General features: G+C 40.9%; 1 protein-coding gene and 2 pseudogenes across 3 annotated transcripts; 2 read left to right on the top strand and 1 right to left on the bottom strand.

The window, feature by feature from the left end:
* Positions 1-1,567: 1,567 nt before the first annotated feature.
* LOC147441855 (uncharacterized) lies at positions 1,568-4,410 on the top strand. 3 transcript variants are annotated; one of them, XM_086529530.1, is made up of 7 exons: positions 1,568-1,781; positions 3,316-3,340; positions 3,405-3,422; positions 3,615-3,659; positions 3,804-3,911; positions 3,992-4,009; positions 4,093-4,410. In XM_086529530.1, exons 1-7 carry the CDS (start codon positions 1,695-1,697, stop codon positions 4,185-4,187), a joined length of 396 nt encoding a protein of 131 aa, XP_086385656.1. In that variant the 5' UTR covers positions 1,568-1,694; the 3' UTR covers positions 4,188-4,410. The 3 variants fall into 3 exon arrangements, 1 of the variants encoding a protein (XP_086385656.1); XR_015190275.1 differs by lacking the exons at positions 1,568-1,781; positions 3,992-4,009; positions 4,093-4,410 and adding an exon at positions 2,844-2,859 and having other exon boundaries at positions 3,316-3,422; positions 3,615-3,945; XR_015190276.1 differs by lacking the exons at positions 1,568-1,781; positions 3,316-3,340; positions 3,405-3,422; positions 3,992-4,009; positions 4,093-4,410 and having other exon boundaries at positions 3,621-3,671; positions 3,804-3,933.
* A 563-nt stretch (positions 4,411-4,973) lies between these two features.
* LOC147441854 (uncharacterized) lies at positions 4,974-6,082 on the bottom strand (annotated as a pseudogene).
* A 1,970-nt stretch (positions 6,083-8,052) lies between these two features.
* Positions 8,053-9,214, top strand: LOC147441853 (uncharacterized; annotated as a pseudogene).
* The last annotated feature ends 11,807 nt before the right edge of the window (positions 9,215-21,021 follow it).

Here is a 21,021-nt window from a genome sequence, read left to right as displayed (position 1 = left end):
AAATAAAAAATGTAAATAAACCAAAAAAGAATTACGTAAGTGCACTTAGCTGTGGTGCATAATCGCATAGATTCCTTGCTCAAGTTTTAATTTTTGTAGCTCTTTTATTGATTATCATCAAGACCGTAGCCTTGTGCTTTGATACCATTGCTACAGACGGGAGCGTAGAGGACGTGCAAAATATAGGAAAAAGCGAATAGCATGTGCACCATAATCAAGTTATACACGACCTGAGAGAGCAAGGGAGCACGTGCAGATGCACCTCGTAGAGTGAAGTGCTGCATCGGCACGACGAGAGGAGAGTGCGAGGAGAATATGAACACAGACACTGGGTGCAATATCCCCGCATGCAAGAGTGAGCATTTTTCTCTTGCACATATTAACTTATAGATTTCTTGAATGCTTAAAATGAATACTGACTATCCGCCCGGACACAAAGTGGCCATGGCTCATAAAGAGCACTTTAATAATAAAATATCCATACACTTGCTATCCTTTTGCATAGACCAAAGCTTTGCCACTTATCAACTGCAATAAATAACTAATTATCAATTTTCACTACATGTTTTCGCAAATGGATTGACCAACTGACAATCAACAATGATATGAGATCGTAGATCTCCTCTAGAAAAGTCGAATAGCGTCGAGGGGCCGCAACCACATTACAAATTCTGCAAAACATTTAGGCTACTCGATTATTGATGACTTAAAACATTTTTGAATGCGCTCCAATGCTTGAAATATACTAAGTTTATCTAAACCTTGTTGGTGTTCTTATCTTCAATTTTAAAATTAGAGGTATATGTCAAAATTTGTAGGAAATCCAAGTCCCAAGGGAAAAAACTTCTAGTTTGAAGTGGCCTCTTGTAAAGAGTTCGCACATAATAACGAATTGATGGTTGAGATACATGCTTCGAATTCCTAGATTAATGTTGACAGGCTCCTTTGGTGCACATAGCCCTTGTAGAAACATAAATTTTGCTCGCATCTAGTTGGAGTTTGTAGGAAAATTGAGAGCCGTAGCGGCAAACTCTGCTCTCAACGCCCTACTCTCACAACTTTGACAAGGTGGTACAAAATTTGTCGCTAGCTCAACATATTCCGACACAGCAACAATTTCCTTCTTCATGTGCATCCGGACTCTTTCAATTGTAAGAAAGCCTTTTTGGTGTGAAAGGAGAACTCAATCTCCTAGCAAATCCTTATAAGTAGTTATAATTGCTAGAAATTGAATTTTATAAAGAATATATACATATGCATATAATATGAGAGAGAGAGAGAGAGAGAGAGAGAGAGAGAGAGAGAGAGAGAGGGAGAGGGAGAGGGAGAGGGAGATAAAATGACATAGAATGTTGATTTTCAGAATGATCTATGAGACCAAAGCTACAACCATTGTGAAATGTACAACTTTTTGGAACAAAAGTAAATCAAGAAGAATTTCCTATGAACTAGGCACAATGCATATGACGGTTGCATTATAAGGAAAGATAATGGGAGATAAGAAAATTGGGTGATGTAATTTGTTTGGCCCAGTGGTTGAGTGTGTTGTAGTTGGTGTAATGTTTTTGGTAGTTGTATGGTTGCCATCCCACCCTCTCCATTGCTATGGATGCCTAACAAGTGGTATTAGAGTCTGATGCTCAATCAATAAACAAGCATGCGAAGCTCATAAGGGAGAAACCTCCTGCAAGAAGATGGAGAAGATGCCAATTTTTACAAAACCTTGCAAGGATGGTGTCAATGCCATCACCCAAGGCTGGCAAGACCATTTCAACATTGTGGTGAGCGGCCTCTATTGTGAGCTTACAAAGCAAAGTCGATAGTTTCTTTGTTTAACAGCACGTCTTCTGCAAATGTTTTCCATGGTTTTTAACATTATGTTCACATTGGTTGGACGCCTTATTTTGAACTTTTGGCCTCGACCAAGAAATTTGTTACATATATTTTAAAGCTTCTCTGCGTTTTGACTTCACGAGTTTTAACAAAACTTCAAATATATTTCTTATTTGATTATAACATAATTGTTTGCTAAAATGTTGCAACAAAAGTTCTATATGAAAGATTGATGGTGAAGAGTTTTTAAGCAAACCTAAGTTGAAAATAGTCAATAGTACAGTAGACTTTCTAGGAGCTTGCCATTTTTTATATGGATATGGGTATGTATGCTTTATATGTCAAAGGTGGATTCTTTTGTTGACATTGGATTTTGTTTCAAATAGACATAGAGTAGAAGTTAGTTATTTTGAGTTTGAGTTAGTCATTAGCTGTTTTTGATCGTCAAAATTCATCTGTACGGGTTCCAAATATTGTTAGTATGTTTATACTTGGTAAGACAACACAATTATAAGTGTATCTCAGCCCGCGGGGGGGGGGGGGGGGGGGGGGGGGGGGGGGGGGGGGGGGGGGGGGCAGCACTAAATGTAAAATCTATATATCACGTGCGTTCCAGAACTATTTATAAAACCTCTTGACTGTGAATTTTTCATCGATAAAAGGGACCCTTTTGTTATTCAATGTGTAAATTTTTCCAAGATAATTTTTAAAACACTGTTTTGTACGTAAAAATGTGAGAAATATAGAATAAAATATTCCCTATTATTGAACCCACGTGATATGCAACTTTTTGTTGTACTGACCCCCCACCAAAAGTGTATGCACTTGTGATCTTACATGGTGGACTCCGTGTTGTGATGGAAGCTCTGCTCTATGGGTTGAGTACACACTCAGGGAGGGTTATGTGATGGAGGGATTGTTTTCATGCAGTTGATGGGAAGGCTCTAGGCTTGAGGGGGAAGAAGATAAGGAAGGGAAGGGAAAGGTGGAGGATGACTCATGAGGTGTGGGATTGACCTCAAATAGGTATGGCTAGAAATGCATGCAAAAGAGTAGTTGAACTAGAGTAAGTTGATGAGTTTGCATGGATAAGCCACTCTCCTAACCTTTGAATTAGTAGAACGATTCTAGAATTTGGATCAGCTTTAGTGTACTTGCAAGTTCTCTTCCTTTTCCTCTTCTATGTACGTTATCAACACTCTCCACAGCTTGTCCTACTCTTATCTGATGGTACCCACTCTTGAGATCAACTTTGTTGAAAATCTTAGCCTCGTCGAGCCTATCAAGGATGTACTCAATTGAGGCATAGAAATTTTTTTATTGATTGTCATCTTTTGTAATCTACACATATACGAGAAGAACCATATTCTTTGCGGAGAAATAAAATAAGAGTTGCAAATGGATATGCACTAGGTTGTATAAATCCCATTGCTATCAGCTTGGTCACATGTCACTCTAACTCCTCTTCTTGAGTTTTTCAAGCGGTATGGAGCCTTGCTAATGGAATGTGCTCCTTCCATGAGTTCAATCCGATGATCCTCGAGACGCTTGGGATGGAGACGCGGTGGAAGATCATCGATCAAGAATAGGTGCTCATACTTCTTAACAAACATGATTATCATAATGTAGTCTTGAGGTCCTTTGTTGTTGGAGTGGCATAAATGAGAGCAGTTAGCATACAAGATTTGGTGTTGTAGAGGGTGTTATAGTAAAAGCGCCCAAAATATAGCAAAACCCCCAAAAAAACAAACCCTGAACTTTCTTTGTTTGTTTCCCTGCAGTGTGTATGCAAAACAGAGAGATGATTCTGCACTTTGTTGGCAAAGGTCGGGTTGTGGGTTTGTATCCTTGTGGAAGTGGGGTTGCAAGAATTTATAATCCAATTGCAAATATTCTTGTTGATCTGAATTTACGAATATTCTTGCCGATCCAAATATTCTTGCTAGTGTGAGATAACGGGTGTTGGGCAGGTAGCAACACGGCTCAAAGTTTCAAAGAAGGCAGCAAAGGAAGATCCTGTGAAGTAATTTGTCTTGTAGTTAAAACATCAAAAGGCTGTCATTCGGTGCAAAGGACAAGTGCGGGAAATCAAACGGCCAAATGCATCCTATGGAGGAGAAACAACTAGAATTCGTACAACAATCATTCGTAGTGTGAGATTCCACAATTGAGACAGGTGAGGTTGACTACATAATCGACAAACATGTAGGAGTCGGCTGAAGTTTAACAGCTAGTGTTTTGTTTGTGATGTTTTGTCAGGTAGTATTTTATTCTTCTCGAGTCTTAGTGAAGGGGTGAGGAAAGGACAAGTCCAGCCAGTTCCTTCTGCTTGCTGGGTGAGGATAGGAAGCTAACGTTCCCCAGCCATCGTCAAATGAAGGGCCAGGTTCTGCATTGACAAGAATATGCATGTATGCAGGCATCAACGAGCCTCTAATCATGACCCATTTTCATCAAAGAGGAGCTACAGCTTGATGCTTCAAATAGCCACACCACTGTTCAGCAGGAAACTAATTGAATTAACCTTGAGCAACCTGATGCACAACACTACAATTTTCAAAAAAAATCTCAACCTAATACACAAAGTAGACTCAATCCAACATTGCAATCTGCATATAGCCTTATGTGAACACAAAATTTCAACCAAACACCAATGAAAAACATACAGCATGTCAGCTATAGTTCAATACTCCGATAAGGAAGGAGTCTAGAACAAAGCCGGTGCATATAGCCTTATGTGTACACAACAATTTCAACCATATACCAATGAAAAACATTTCCAACCTGTCAACTACAATTCAATACTCCGATAAGGAAGAAGGAGTGTAGAATAGATCCGGTCGTCTCCTTCAAATATCAAAACATGGCGACCCATGAAGGCAACAGCCAACCCAAACGTTCACGTGCCTGCAAAGAGGTCGAGCATTGTCTTCAATGCAACTAAACAAGAATATTATGTACTTTGCCAGCTTCTTGCCACAGTGAGTCCCACCTCGCCAAGGCTTTCCCTTGTGTACTGAAATATCCTCAAGGTGAACCCTGCATGATAGAGCAACCATAAAAAAATTACACATTGTTACCTTCATGCACATTCTTTAAAGATTAAAATTCCTATGCATATATTCAAAGCATCAATTAGGTTCCTACACATCATATATTATGTCCTTTGCTGATTGAAAACCCTCCCCCAGGTCCATCTTTGCTAGCTGGTCCTCATGTACATCAAGAGTTGTGATTGGGGTGGATGATCTCACAAAGACCGATAGCATTAAACAAGACACTTAAAAGCACAACCACTCCAAATCATAAGTAGATATATCACTCAATACTTGGCCACAAACAACAATCCAAACCAAATGGAGGGAGACTCACATGCATGACAATGTGCCCGATTTTGGTTCCAATTGGTGGAGTGTGGACAATCTGTCGTCGGAACATTGCAAACCCCAATCTGGTGGCTATGCGCTCAATAAACACTCCTTTTTACAGTGGATACAAGCAAACTAGATATCCCAAGTCAGAAAGGTAGAGGTCTGCCAGCTTGAAAGTGCTCTCAAATGTCATTGGGCCGAGCCTGTTCCACCCCGGAACCTTCTTCTGGGAAAATCCTTCCACCGCCACATTAGAAGGAAAGTCGGCAATTATTAGATCAACACAGTTGTCTACTTGCTTCCCTTTAATCCTCCCTACGTTGCAGACAATACTGAGTGCCTCAGATACACTAGAGGTCAACTCCTCGCTCTTGACTGGGTTAGTCATTGCCTTCCACAAGTCCTACACCTGAACATGAAAGAAAAACACAGTTCCTGCACGCAACTCTTCTTTTAGGCGCCGGCACATATTTGATAGTGCCAAAGACATTTCTATCTTTTAGCCTTACCTGTTGGTTTCAATTCAGGTGGAACATAAGTGCCCTTGTTGCTGGACGCTCCTAAGGTGGTTGTCCTTTCCCTTTCAGATTGTTGTTGTGCCGCCAAGTATTTATTAACTATTTCTTTGCCAAGGTTTACTGGCATTGGAGGCCTCTTGCCACTACTCTTAGATACTGCTGACCCAGTGGAGGCAAAGTGAGATATTGAGTCTCCCCTTGCTCTTGATGTTCTGTTGTCCCCATCTGCAATTGTGTCTTGTGCAAGTCATACAACTCTAACTCCTCCTATGGTGCCCATTGACCAAGCAAGTCTAGCCACCAAGGGCAGTGCCTTGTCTCCACCTCACTTAGAGGCTACATTAAATGTGCACTTGTCATGGGCCATGACAACATTATTTGCAAGAGGAGCTCATTGAATCATCAAAGAGCTATACTTACCCTACCAAGTTTCACATCTTGGTACATGTAAACCGGCTAGTCCACCTGTTTCCAAACGTACTCCATGGCAGGTATTTCTTGTATATGTTTCTCATCATGCTCTTTTCAGCGCCATCTACAAGAGATCAAATAGATGAAATGAGCCTCTCCACCATTATAGTAAGTTGAAGAAACAAGAAAAGAAAGGAGTTGCACTTGTAAAGCACCCGTGTTGCAGCTGTCTTCAGCCCGGGTTGAAGATCAGGTTCATTAGAAAACTTTATTCCCCCCTCATTAGTCTTGAAAGCCTTTCAAAAGTGTTAAGTATGGAGCCTGATTTACCCTTGTAATTTTCTGTGGTAAAAGCGCACATTTGTAAGGCCCCCATTATGAGGAGAAGCCATCGTGCATGAAGGAAAATCACTCACCGGAAACCAAAATTTTCACGGACAAGAATCAGGGGCAACTTTAAAGGCCTCGGGGACGGAGGCCCGCGAGACTTTTTTTTAACTGGAATATTCTTTTTCACTGGAATATTATGGCCGGACGGCGGCCGGAAAGTGGTTGGAAAACAACCGGTCGGTTGGCCGGTGGCCGGTAGTCAATGGCCGATGGATGGTGGTCGGAAGTCAATGGCCGGTGGCCGGTGGCCGAATTCAATGGCCGGTGGCCGAATTCAAAAGCGGACTTGTCTTCTCAAGGGCGGCCACACATGGGCGGATTGGAGGGTTCGATTTGGACTTATTCGCACAAGGGTGGCTACACATGGCTGTCTTTCATAAGAGAGGGCAGCCCTTTTGGCCTATAAAATGAGGCCATTTCTACACACATTTCATAGTGTGAAGTTGATGCAACAAGGTGAGTGTGAGGTGGTGAAAGTGAAGCAAGGCGGGAGCTCCATTAAGGGTATAATCCCTTTGTAAACTACTTCTTGTTTTGAAGTACTAAAGCCATTGAGTGGCTGCTTTCCCGTGGACGTAGCCCACATTGGGTGAACCACGTATGCCGTGTGTACTCTCTCTCTCTCTCTCTCTCTACTCTATAATCTCGTGTATATAAATCTGTCTCTCTCCATTAAGTAATCTACTCAATTATCTATTTAGCTACGTCTTATTTCCTAACAAAAAGAACCTCATTCTGCATTGTTGTACGTAGGAGTTCCAACGAGATTCAGGAGGTGGAGGCACATGATCGACTTCCCTTATCTCTTGTATGAGTATACGACCATGGTCTGCCAATTGCAACCAAAAGCAATACTTATGCATCCAATCACGAACCTTAGCTTTGTCATTTGGGAGTCCCTTCAAAGTTCTCTAGTTTGCATTGTGGTTGTCCAGCATGCGCACACTCTGAGCTTTATTAGCATCGCTAATCATTGATGATCCTATCATGTTCAATTTCTCCTCAGTGGCAATGTGGGTGGATGGATCATGCCAAGGCAGTGACAGCACAGCATTCCAATACTGCTCCCCATTGCTTGGGTCTGCAATCCTTGCAATCTTTGATGTCTTACCTCGATAAAGTGTCTCCATGTTCCTTATAATCTTGTCACGGCCGTCTACTAGGTCTGATGCACTTGAGCATTTTAGGTGAATAAGGGCATGGTGGACAACAGGGAAGGCATTGGATAGCTCAATTCGGAAGCTTGAGATTTGGATTGGTTGGTGGCATCACAGGGCTAGTCGTTGGGGCAACTTTGTGCTTGTGGACAATGAGCCCATAGCCAATGCACTGGTGCCAAAGACTAATCTTTCAGAATCTAAGCATGGTTCATGGATCACTGGAGAGGGGTATAAACATAAAATTAGTCTGTACGATGCATGCATCACCGACCTTGTTAATGCGTACTTTCAATGTGCAAGGCAGATTGCTTTCTTTGAGGGGAAATTGATTGGAACGGGGCCCACTCTAGAGGTGTTGATCCATAGAGCAATATCACGACAGGCCAAAACACCATCACCGGTTGAAACTACAAAGGTAGTGGATGATGCAATTTCTGGGACTCCAATGTTTCCGCAACGAATCAACTTTAAAGGTGAAAAGAAGACCCTTCGGGTCAAGAGGTCACTGGATAAAGAGGACAGCATAGATGAAGCAAGGTGCAGCCATCGTCCGGAGTACAACTATGTCTCAGTAGACAGACAAGAAGCTATCGTTCATGGAAAGGGGAAAGTAGGAGACAATGCTAAAAGCCTATTGCATGATCTTGAGGCATGTGAGATGAAAGTGCATCCCACCATGTGGGCATTGAGGAGAGTGCTGATGGCGAGTAGGTTCAAGTGTAGCAACTGGGCATCTGGAAAGAAATGTGATGCACTTGTTCGCGGGGGTGAGATAGCACCATGCTCCTGGAGTGACTGCCAGATGGTCCAATGGAAGAAGGAGAAGTTTTGCTACTTTTGCAACACAGATGTCAGACATTGCTGGAACATTAGTAAGGTTGTGCTACATGCTCCTGGTAGTCTTCCCACAATTTGGCCGATTGAAAAAGGGACACACATGAAGATAGTAGAGGCGAAGAAGTTAGTGGTTGGGGGATTTGACATTTGGTTTTCCATTGACACAAATTCAGGTAGTCATTGATGCCACAACCCCACTGACAAGTGACCCAAATGTAGAGGAGAGGCAGCGCCTTCCTTACAGACGAGGTGTGTCAAAGCTTGCATATACACAAGTAACTTATGCATTGACTCGAAGAATGCATGTGGAAGATACTATGGTGAAGAAGATTGGCATTGAAGAGGTGTTCAAACTGAAGGTGTGGAACTCAGCAGATTCAGATCCAAAGCTGATTGATGTTGTGGTTCGGAAGAATCCATCGTGCTCGTGCAAGGAATTTCAAGAACGTGTTTTTTTGAAGAAAAGATATCTAGCTTGTTTACACTTATACTATGTGTTCCCGATAATTCTTGGTCAAGATGTGCACGTTAGCATGCATATTCACCAAAGCAAAATAGCTCCCAATATTGTGCATGATATGCTCACACAGGCCAAACGAACCTAAGCAGGTTCAAGGCTCAAAGGTTTTTGTGACGATTATTTATGTCCATCTCGCAAGGGTTTAAAACTAAGAATATCTTAGTTCTTCAATGTGTCTATTATTTATGTCCATCTCGCAAGGGTTTAAAACTAAGAATATCTTAGTTCTTCAATGTGTCTATTATTTATGTCCATCTTGCAAGGGTTTAAAATTAAGAATATCTTTGTTCTTCAATGTGTTGACCCAAAGCAATATTTTTATGAAAAGATATAATTTCATCTAATTTTAATTCATTTTGACATCTACATAGCAACATTTTTGTGAAAAAGATATGATTTCATCTAATTTTATTTTATTTCAACTCTCTCTCTCTCTCTCTCTCTCTCTCTAAAAGAACCTTAAGGGCCTTGCTCACTGGCTTTGTTGCAAACTTGCAAAATTGATCATTGGCTCATTTTTATGAAAAAATATAATTTCATCTCATTTTGACATCTACAGAGCAATATTTTTGTGAAAAGGTATAATTTCATCTATTTTTATTTCATTTCAACTTTAAAGTTCTATATGTGTGTGTGTGTGTGTGTGTGTGTGTGTGTGAGAGAGAGAGAGAGAGAGAGAGAGAGAGAGAGAGAGAGAGAGAGAGAGAGAGAGAGAGAGAGAGAGAGAGAGAGAAAGAACCTTAAGGTCTTTGCTTGCTGGCTTTGTTGCAAACTTGCAAAATTGATCATTTGCTTGCCTAGTTGTGCTCGCTTCACGGCCATCCCCGATCAGACTCACGAAACCACTTTTAATGCCTACAATCATATTGCACCCAACAAGAGAAGAGACAACAAACCTTGCGACGAAGAGTCCATGCAAGGAGCAAATCAAAGACCGCATCGTTGGAATACCTTCACAATGCACACTGCTAGAATCACACAAGATCACAATGCGCTAACCATTCATGTGACCATATCACTTAAAGAGTGACTCATTAGGATCATCAAAAACCTAGGGTGCACTACTTTGCTCACACATGACACTAATAGAAGATGCGGGTTCTTTCTTAGGTAACTACTAAGGACAATCTCTTCTCATGTGACCTTTATTGTGACATAACATCTTCTTTCTTTTCCATAAGCGATTCTTTCTTAAAGACTTAACCATCCTTCAATCAATTCTTTAGCAAAGCTTTCATTGGGATCAACAGAGGGGTTGCCCGAGGCTTAGCCTTTCCTTTATTGTCACAATCAGGTGAAATTTTTTGAGCTTTAGATGTAATTGAAGATTGAGAAAAATAAGAGTTACCATTGTTCTGCCCATTATGCTACAATCTTGACGGCGTCATTGTAGTCAGTAAGGTGTGGGACCTGTCAAAGTCGACGATACGAAAGCGTAGAGAGAGAGAGAGAGAGAGAGAGAGAGAGAGAGAGAGAGAGAGAGAGAGAGTCTCTTGAACCAATCAACATTGGCAATGAATAATTGAATGTATAATATAATGGAGGCAAGGGGCTACATATATAGAAACCTCAATAAATTTCCCTACTCAAATTTTGACAAATAAGTAAAATAAATACCTAAAGACCAAAATAAATAATGAGACCACATTGGACAGTTCACTTTGAGCTGCCAAAACTCTAACACCCTCTCTGCAACTCATATTGGACATCAATAGTGAGACCAAGTCGATGAAGAAGCTACCATGGACACCCCAATAGAAGGCCTTGGACTATTCTCAGTTTTGCTACCCTCAACTTTGTACCTTAGAAGAATGCCATCTTGAGCGTCGGTTGCCTTTTAGAAAATTTAACTGTGGACCACACTTCATCCAAGAATCCCCATACATGAACTGCGAACACATCATGTTCGATATATAATACTCCAAGCTAACGAACTATGGAGCACATTATATCCATGATCCGATCAACAACAATGGATTGGTGCAATCATCCATAGTGTTTTAGATATGTTTGATTGGTTCCCTTCTAGATGCATGTGCCTTGAACTCCGACCTATGGGTTCAAAACACCGATAACTTGAACTCCAACACAAGGGTCCAAATTAATTATACAAAGCACTTCTTGCCCCTCTATGCCACTCACGCCCCTCTATGCCACTCACAAGCCTCTCTCTCGCTGAAGCTGGTGGCGACATTGGTCTCCATGTGACTAGAAGGCAGGAGTTTGTGCCAGTGTAGTCATCACCACACCAGAAGCCTCTTTGTTGTCCTTCCTCAAGTCATTATCACTTCTTTCTTGGTGCTTGATGTTACCTTTATCCTTTGTATAATCTCTATCTTTGCCTTTGGATCTGTAATCCTTGACCAAATGACCACACTTTCCACAATTGTAACAATAGTTCTTGGTCCTCTTTTTGGTATCCGAAGCAGCAAGTGCTTCTCCACTTTTCTCAAAATTTTGAATTTTGCTTTGAGTTATCAACACGGCTTCCTCCTCAATGAGAAAAGAGCTGAGATCATCAAATTCCAGCTTTTCCTTTATGACTTGTAGCCGAAGTGTCCTAGGCACCGTTTGATATGCTTCAGGCAACTTTATGAGAACCAAAGCAGCTAACTGGGTACTCATCAATTCACTTTTCATAGCTACTAGTTGATCATGAATAACTTCACCCTTCATAAGAAATGATTGTATGGAACTTCCTCGTGGAAACTGGATGAAGAATAACTATCCAAGATGGGTGACTACTCGCATTGTAGAATCTTGATCAAACATTTTGATTAGCTTGAACCACGTATCATTGGCTGTTTTCAAAGTCTGAATGGCTCGAGAAATGTCCTTTGTAAGAGATTATGCTATGGCTGACATTGCCTTCGCATTAGCCGCATCCCAATCCACACATGATTCAATATATTCATCATCTTGAAGGCAGGTGTACATGTTTTTGGGATCCCTCGTGGGATGGGGCTTTGAGCCGTCGACAATATCCCATAAGCCTTTCTGTGAGAACCAAAGTGGCATGATCAAATTCCAATAAGCGTAGTTATTTTCATTCAATTTGTCGCTGGTGCTCGAGCGGGGAGGGGGGACCATGTTGAAGTTGCAAGATCTAGTAATCTGGGAAACTTTCTCGCATGGTAGTGGGTGTCCCACAAATCCCAAGCTACTCCTTATGTTATCCCTCTCTTGGGCTCCAATTTCCACTTCTTCCAAACCGCTAGATATGCACCAAGACACTCTCAAAAATACCTCCAATGCCTAGTCCGATGTGCCCTCAAAACTTGCTCGTTGATGCTTCTCAATGAGCCATGCTCGTGGCTTTTGAAGGCAATGAGCCATCAAGGGGAAAGGGTCATCTTGGGGAACTTTGTTGGCAAGCTTCACTGCAAACATCATTCAAAAATAATCTAAGTAGAGTCGCGGTGGGGGGGGGGGGGGGGGGGGGGCGCCGTGAAGAGGTGCCAGGGCTCTGGCATTTTGAAACGCAGGGCCATACTAATGTGCTCACCACTGCCAACGATCGCTGGCAGGCTGCAACATTTTAAAACATTGTCGTGAGCAACGACCACCAATAAAAAACAATGACAGGAGATCTCAACGTGGGCTAATGTAAGAAGCACAAAACGCAGTAGTGTTTTGAAACAATACTGCAGGGGATGGCCTCCGATAGTGCAGCGTGTTAAAATGCTAGATGAAAAGGAGGGAGGAGGGGGGGGGGGGGGGGGGGGGGGTTGGAATGCCACCGTGAAGGGGGTACTCTCCACGGGCTCTTCTTTCAGCTTGCCATTCTTCACCAAAGCTATTCACCAGAACCGCTCTAATACCATGTTAAAGTCGACGATGCAGAAGCTAGAGACCAAGGAGAATGAGCAAGAGAGAGAGAGAGAGAGAGAGAGAGAGAGAGAGAGAGAGAGAGAGAGAGAGAGAGAGAGAGAGAGACTCCCATGAACCAATCAACCTTGGCAATGAATAACTGAATGTATGATACAATGGAGGCAAGGGGTTGCATATATAGCAACCTCAGTAGATTTCCCTACCGAGACTTTGACAAATGAGTAAAGTAAATACCTAAAAGCCAAAATAAATAATGGGACCACATTGGGAAATTCACTTGAGATGCCAAAACTCTAACATGACCTTTATATTATAATTGATATACATTGTTGTGCTTCATTTCGTGCTGTAGTGCAATTCTGACAGCATCATTGTAGTCAGTAAGGCGTGGGACCTTCACATTATACTTGATATACTTGTCCAAACCAAAAAGGAAATTCTCCTTACCATCCTTGTATGACTTCATGATTGAATACCAATCTACAAAATACAATTAGAAAAAGACATAGCAAGAGTTGCATTTTTCTTGAGATCTCGTCAATCTTCCTTCAATCGATAAAGATATTGCGGTAGCTTAAAACACTCCTTGAGCTTAACCTGAAAGTTGACCCAACTATAAGATAGTGGCTTGCCATTGGCAACACGGTCAAGATGCTCGGTGACATGATCCTCTTGTGATGGTTGATACCAATCAATGGCATCACACGATAAAAACATGGCAACTATCAAAATTTTACTAGCATTACTTTTCTTGTTAGTAGTAAAGTAATGCAACCAAGAATAAATCATAGTGGTATACATCTTACCATTGTACTTACTAAAAGTCCTTTTTTCAATGAGTGGGTTATTGGAGCCGTCGTCTCTAAAAATAATGACTCAGTGGTTGCTTTTGCCAATTCATCCTTCAGGAAGAGGACCTGATAGACCAACTCTTGCATGTGTTGGTCTCTCTGTGTCACATGCTCTAGCCCCGTGGCCACCCTCTTCTCTTCAGTAGCTATGCGCTCAACATCTCTTTCCCTCTCTCTAGAGCCAATTGTTCCCTTTCAAATGTTGCTGGTTGAGCATCATGTTGTCCATCATTGACTTCATCAAAGCTTCTATAGAGGTTGGTGTAATCCATGGCTTGATGTTACCATATTGGGCACCCTTTTGTTGTATGTGGTTGGCAATACAATTGGGATAAGTGAAACACCAATAAAGCATGTTACAATATTGGGCACCCTCCTGTCATATGTTTATTACTATGATATCTTTACTATGTTTATATGGCATGTAATGGTTTATGTTGGGAGAAGAGGGGGAGATCGACCGCTTAGAATATTCAACATAAGCTTTCAAGCCATCACCATCAAACTGTCCACCTCTTCTTCCAATTTCCAAGCACACACACTCACCTAGACTATGACACACACACACACACTAAACATAGAATTGACATAGACAAGCTTGTAAGAGAGTGTAAGAGATGTGTAAGAGATGGAGACTAGATTAGAGAGTACACAGCAAAATAACCATAGCTTAAGAGAGTAGAGAAGAGAATCTGCAAGAGAAAGGCCTAAATCTAGCCCCAAACTCCACGACCCCTCTCTTGTGGAGTTGGTATTTAATATATTACTTTGAGTTTAAGGTGCCAAAAATTGAGGCCCCTCTTTTACAACCACTTTTACTTTTGTAAATGAGTGAAGCTCATTAGTTCTTGCATGAACCATAAGGGGAGTTCCCACTACAACTATTTACAGAGCCATAGTGGCTTATTGAAATGATGTTCTAAGATACTGTGCAAATATAAAATGGCCAAGAGTAATTGCCGTTGCCTCTTCATCAACTCCCCGCATTCCACTCTACAAAATCATCATCAACTCAATTAGTAAAATAAATAGATAGCACATAATTAACCATTACGCCCATCTATCCCAATTGCAGCTAACCACTACAACAGGAGGGTGCCCAGTCTCGTAACATCCCTCCCACCAGGGATAGCAACTGTCCTCAGTTGCTCAATAGAGAAATCAACTGGACCGTGAGCGATGGAAAGTGTGGAGAAGGTCGGGAAAGTTGCGAAAAAACTTTTCAAGCATCCATTTGGCATCCTCTCTAGGGTGGCCTTTGAAAGTCAAAAGGTAACGGTTATAAATCATTCCAGTGCGTATAGTGGTGGTCTCATGGTCAACTATTTTATCAGGGATGAGTTGCTCTTCTTGGTCTACAAGTGAAGGTGGCTCTTCATAAATGTGGTGTGTAGGTAGGGGTCCTCTGAATGGTCGTAAAAGACTAATGTGAAATGCATTGTGAAGGTGGCAATGTGAAAGGAAATTATACTATTAAAGTACATTTCAAGGTGAGACATCTTGTTTAAATCTGTTTGGGCATTACACCATGACCCAAAATATAGTAAGTATCCAAGCATGAGCTGAAGGCATTTTAACAGTCCTCCTGCCCACTTTATGTGCCATAAGGCTGAATATCTGAAAATAAAACTTCACCAAAAATTTAGTACCTTATAGGGCTAGGAAGCCCAATGTCTAGATGTAAAAAATTCAAGAGATGTGGTAATATATGCACTTTTTGAAGAAAATAATTAAATACCATTATGGAACAAATAGTCTATTGCATTATACAGACATCTTTGTAGCTTTGAATTTAAGCTAGCACATAACTAGTAAATTAATGATGCAATTTAATCACACGTCAATAACTTGGCATTTGGATTTTTGAAAAGAGTGTAAACCATTGTAAATTGGATACTTATCTAGAGTTTGAAGCTCACAATTTGTGAGAGAATGTGTAGTAAAGAGTGAGCGCTTGTGTGATGTGTCAACATTAGAACTAAAAGTGTCATCATTAGTAGCATGAAGATTGAAAAACATATAACATGGAGTTATCAATGATAAACCACATTTGTCAAGTAATGATCCATAAATGATAACAAACTGATTATTATCATGAATGAATGTCAACAATTTTTGTTGTAAAGAGATAGAAAGGAGAGAAACTTACGAATTATATTCATGGACATACACTCTGTCTTGGTATTGATGAAAAAGAAAGAAAGAGATACATTACCCAAGGACATTATAAACTTTTGAGATACGTATTTTGAATGTTGGTGGTTAGCCAATCCAAATGGCTTCAAATACAGACATGTGCTTAGTGGATTCTTCCACTGTCTTCTCGGTGCCATCTCTGGAACTTACAAATAGAGAAAACTCCATGGAGAGTTAATAAAACAAGTTCATCTGATAAAACTTGTTTCAAGAAAATATAATAAATTTAAATTAATTTACCTGGGTGTCAAATCTAGTAGGCTTCTTTGTAAGCCCTTTTGATAGTTTCTATCCGCTTCGAGAGGTTTTCAACATCATCAGCATTAGCGGTATTCAGTTTGTACAATGAGCTCGACAATGGTATTGTTCTTGGGTATTCGTCAGAACACAAGCTACTACTTCCAAGTTGTCTTGGAATGATAATGTCAATGTCGCAAAAGATTTGTAACTTAGTTGTCCTGTTTGGTTGTTGAGTGAAATTGGAATTTGAAATTGGGTCTGAGTTCTTATGAATCGGGATGTATCGACTTGGGGGGCCAACTTCAAAGGCCTTGGTGGGAATAGGGCCAACTTCTCATAAAGTCAAGTTTCAAAGCTCAAAAGTTAAGGTCACAAGGTCATTTTTAATAAAATAGTGCAAGATTATAATGGAAGACTAGTAAACAAGAGTTCGATGGCAAAGGATTGCCTCTTAAAAGACTAGACATGCAATGGGCAACAAAATGGGATAAGGGCGGACGAAATAACCAAGGTTAGGCGGTCAAAATAAGGTGTAAGTTGGGTGGTCGGAAGAATTTTAAGTGGGTGGCTCTGAAGCTTGGTCAAGTGCAAGTCTGGTTGGGTAATCGACTGAGAAAGATTTTAAATGAGTACCAAGTGGGTGGTTGAGAGTGTTTGGGAAACTTCATTTTTGTCAAACATACAAAATTCCTTTTCATGAATTTTCCAAGAGGAAATTTTAGAACACTAGGTTTATTTTTTGGGTTTTTACACTATGTTTCTTGAGTTTGGGGCAGAATTTCTCCTTTACTCTATGCCTTCAATTGGCATTTGTTCGAACTTGAAAATGGCACGATATTCAACTGAGACACATTTTTCACGGACACCCAAGTATTTGAGGGCGCGGGGGGGTTGATTGGAGACCAAGGGAGTAGCAAGGGCTTTATTTTATTATTGCATTTGGTAACCGACCAAGAGGTTGAATAAGAGGGGTGATTGCACCCTTAAGGACTTTGAGTACTTGAGCTGAGTGGGCGGCCAAAAGGGGTGGAGAGAAGCGGCTGGTCAGTGCTTTAGTAAGCACCACTTAAGTTGCATGTGAATGCATGGAGGAAAGTAAAGTGGCAGCGAGCAGAGAGTGCGCAGGGTCTGAGGACGACAACGAAAGGAGAATATGTGACCGGCTTGTGCTGTTGCAGGCAGCGGGTTGATTTGCGCTCGCCTTAACTCACAAGTTGCTGGTGTAAGAATTGCGAGACTGGTGGGCCCACATGGCACCTATAGCTTACCTGAGTCGGCCCTTGAGCTTGCAGTGTGGCAGCCTTGAGAAGTTGGGAGGGGATGAGACGATTGGGTAATTAATTTCGGCTTGTACGTGCAAGCAGTTGATGAATTTGATGATAGCATCGAAGACAAAAAGCCTTTTGAGGCTTAGGCGACCTCGTTCTCGAATCTCAACAAGCCCAATGAATTGGGTGATGTCGATAGCTTAGCAAGAGGGTAGGGGCCAGCAGCGTGGAATAAATCGAAGCCTGGAGGGCCTCGTTGGTCGCACAGTTTGCTCTCAATTGCAGAGAAAGAAAACGATGGTGCAATAGTGTACGAAGTACCTCATAAGTTTTTTTGTTTTTTTTTTTCAAAGATTGGCTGACAGTACAAGCTCGGGTCTTGTTCCCACAATTGTGGAGTCTATAATTTTAAATATATTTTTGCTTGGAATTGTCTCGGCAACCTTTTCAAATTCCTCTTTTTTTTTTTCTACAACGGCACCTATGTTTCTCTCTACCATTTTGCCTCTCTATTACTATGTTCGCCAATTCAATCCACGTACTGCTTTATGAATATTCCCTATATACTAATATCATTTAATTGACAATTAGAGTCTTCTTTGACATTAACCACTGCTTTGATTCCTAATTCCTACTATTATAGACTCAGCCTCTCTCATAGGCTTATTGGAGAGCTCTTCCCTTTGGTACCAAGAATGGCACGAGGGAGTAATTATTGATTGTGTCCTCGATTTAGATGCATGATACACATCCTTAAAACTAATCTTAAGAATAAATTATATGAAGATATAAACAAAATTAAACTTAGCTGTAATGATTGATCAACAAGATCTTCATGGTTGTGAATTTTTCTTTGGCACCAAGAGGATTTCAAAAGCTCCAATTTCCAATTTAAATCTTCATCCCCATGGTCGTCGCATTTCCAAGAGCATCGCCTCGCTCTGATACCACTGTTGGGAGAAGAGGGGGAGATCGACCGCTTAGAATATTCAACATAAGCTTTCAAGCCATCACCATCAAACTGTCCACCTCTTCTTCCAATTTCCAAGCACACACACTCACCTAGACTATGACACACACACACACACACACACAGTAAACATAGAATTGACATAGACAAGCTTGTAAGAGAGTGTAAGAGATGTGTAAGAGATGGAGACTAGATTAGAGAGTACACAGCAAAATAACCATAGCTTAAGAGAGTAGAGAAGAGAATCTGCAAGAGAAAGGCCTAAATCTAGCCCCAAACTCCACGGCCCCTCTCTTGTGGAGTTGGTATTTAATATATTACTTTGAGTTTAAGGTGCCAAAAATTGAGGCCCCTCTTTTACAACCACTTTTACTTTTGTAAATGAGTGAAGCTCATTAGTTCTTGCATGACCCATAAGGGGAGTTCCCACTACAACTATTTACAGAGCCATAGTGGCTTATTGAAATGATGTTCTAAGATACTGTGCAAATATAAAATGGCCAAGAGTAATTGCCGTTGCCTCTTCATCAACTCCCCGCATTCCACTCTACAAAATCATCATCAACTCAATTAGTAAAATAAATAGAGAGCACATAATTAACCATTACACCCAGCTATCCCAATTGCAGCTAACCACTACAACAGGAGGGTGCCCAGTCTCGTAACAGTTTAATTACTATGTTGTCTTTATTTTTCACTAATAGTGAATTGATACTGTGTAGATTGGAACTCTGAAAACTGAAGAGAAGGCGTCGACAATAAAACCAATAATGCTTCTGATTGTTTATTTTTGCATAAGTTTTGAAAAAAAAAATTGTAAGCCCATCTTGCTGTGTTCTACATAGTTAGTGAGAACCTACCCTATGAAGGCTCATGCAATAAGTGATAGGTACCGGTAACCCATGAACTTAAGTGTAAAGAGGAGCCTCTAATTTTTGGCACCAACTTAGTCAATAAAGAAATTAAATACCCAATTCCACAAGAGGTGCTGTGGAGTTTGGGGGCTACCACTTTAGTCCATTCTGTTGCAACATTCCCTCTCTCTTCTCTTATGCCATGTTGTGTGTAGCAATTGTGTCAACATCTTTCTCTCTTAGAAGCTATCACCCATCAGAGCTATTCTTGTGTGTATGTGTGTGTGTGTGTATGGTGTTACCTTGTCCACTTGTGTTTGTACTTGATTAAAGGAGAGATGATGAGAGGTTTGATGGGTATGCATATGTGAGAAAATTTGAAGATTTCTAGTATTCATTCTCTTGATCTCCCAAGAGTGGTATCAGAGTGAATGTTTTGATCGATAGAAGCATCTCTATAGAAATGCAACCATGATCGACGACCATTATACTAGCATAAAAAAGGACAAGATTTTTGAATCGCAAAAATTGAAGTAAAGAAAATTGAGAACGTTAGCAGAATTTCAAGAGGCTGAATAAGTTCCAAAATTTTGCATACCACAAGCCTTGTCGCTCACAATCTATTGGAGTTTTCTTATAATCAAGACACGTTACTCCATATGAAAATTGGAAAGAAGCGAGAAGGAATTCAAGGAAAAGGCGGTGTTTGGTCAGAATTGTGGGAATAAGCCCTTGCACACAGGAAGTACCAATTGTTGACTTGTACAAAACTACATCCAATGGTGCTAAATTTGGTTAGCCTAGATTGTTGGACAACTTCTCTTTCATGTTTGCTGGCAAAAGACCTTTTGCAAGTGGCCATCACCCACAAAAGGCTACACATCGTCTCGTTTAGTCCTGCTCACGCTGCTCCACTCCTTTCTAGCCTTGTATTTATACTTCGCTTCAAATTAAAGTGTTTACTAAACCTCTTGACCCTCTTGGCCACCATTCCCAACATCCTTTGACTGCCCAATCTCAACATCCTTTGGCCACCCACTTAAAACAAAAAATAAACTATTAGGCACCCCACCAAGCTCAACCCAAATTCTTCTAAAATTATAGGGCCACTCTTTGACCTTAACTCTAACTTCTTTGGCCGCTCAAAGAGGAACTCAGTCGCCCATTTCACAAGCCTTGAACTAAATCTTTTGTGCCTTCAACAGAAATGATTGTCAAATTGCAAAAACATTAGAATATTCTAGGGCTCATGTCGTCGTGGTTTTTGAAACCCCCCAGGTAGTAGAAAATCTTCAAACTTGTGGTAGCCATCCCCAGATTACCATACCCAAAAGTGTTGCATGTATTGCTAATCACCTTCTGAAAAACTAGGAAAGGGAGTTTGGAAATATCAAACATTCAAGCTTTCTTGCACACAGACGTGCTCAACGGATCGTTGACCTCCACTTTGTTCTTGTATTCCATGAGTGAACTTACATCTAAGTAGTTTTTTTTTTTGTCATTTTTGTCCGTATATATAGCTATTTAAAATTTTAAAAAAAAGAGATAGCTCTGGGCACCATGTCAAATGCTTTGCGGAAATCCACAAAGCTATCCCATGTGCCCTACCTTCCTCAATGATGGCTGTGAATGCCAAAATATGGTCAAGAGTGGAGAAGCCTCTCCTAAAGCTTGTATGTCCCACTGCTCGTGTGCCCTCACTCTCTGCCCATTTGCTCAACTATTGCTCAAGGTAGATGCAAATCGTGCCAATGTGTGTCCAATCATAATA

The sequence above is a fragment of the Adiantum capillus-veneris genome, chromosome 14 (genome assembly GCF_014529385.1).
Source record: "Adiantum capillus-veneris isolate H3 chromosome 14, ASM1452938v2, whole genome shotgun sequence".
NCBI classification, from domain to species: Eukaryota; Viridiplantae; Streptophyta; class Polypodiopsida; order Polypodiales; family Pteridaceae; genus Adiantum; species Adiantum capillus-veneris.
Note: the sequence above shows the minus strand (reverse complement) of the source record. Positions and strands in the feature narration are given on the sequence as shown.

Excerpts from the sequence above, each read along its gene's own strand:
- LOC147441855 (XM_086529530.1), top strand. The coding sequence starts at position 1,695 with ATGGAGAAGATGCCAATTTTTACAAAACCTTGCAAGGATGGTGTCAAT. Across the intron at positions 1,782-3,315 it reads AAGACCATTTCAACATTGTG|CGGTATGGAGCCTTGCTAAT; the intron begins GTGAGCGGCCTC and ends GAGTTTTTCAAG. Across the intron at positions 3,660-3,803 it reads TCTGCACTTTGTTGGCAAAG|GTAGCAACACGGCTCAAAGT; the intron begins GTCGGGTTGTGG and ends GGTGTTGGGCAG.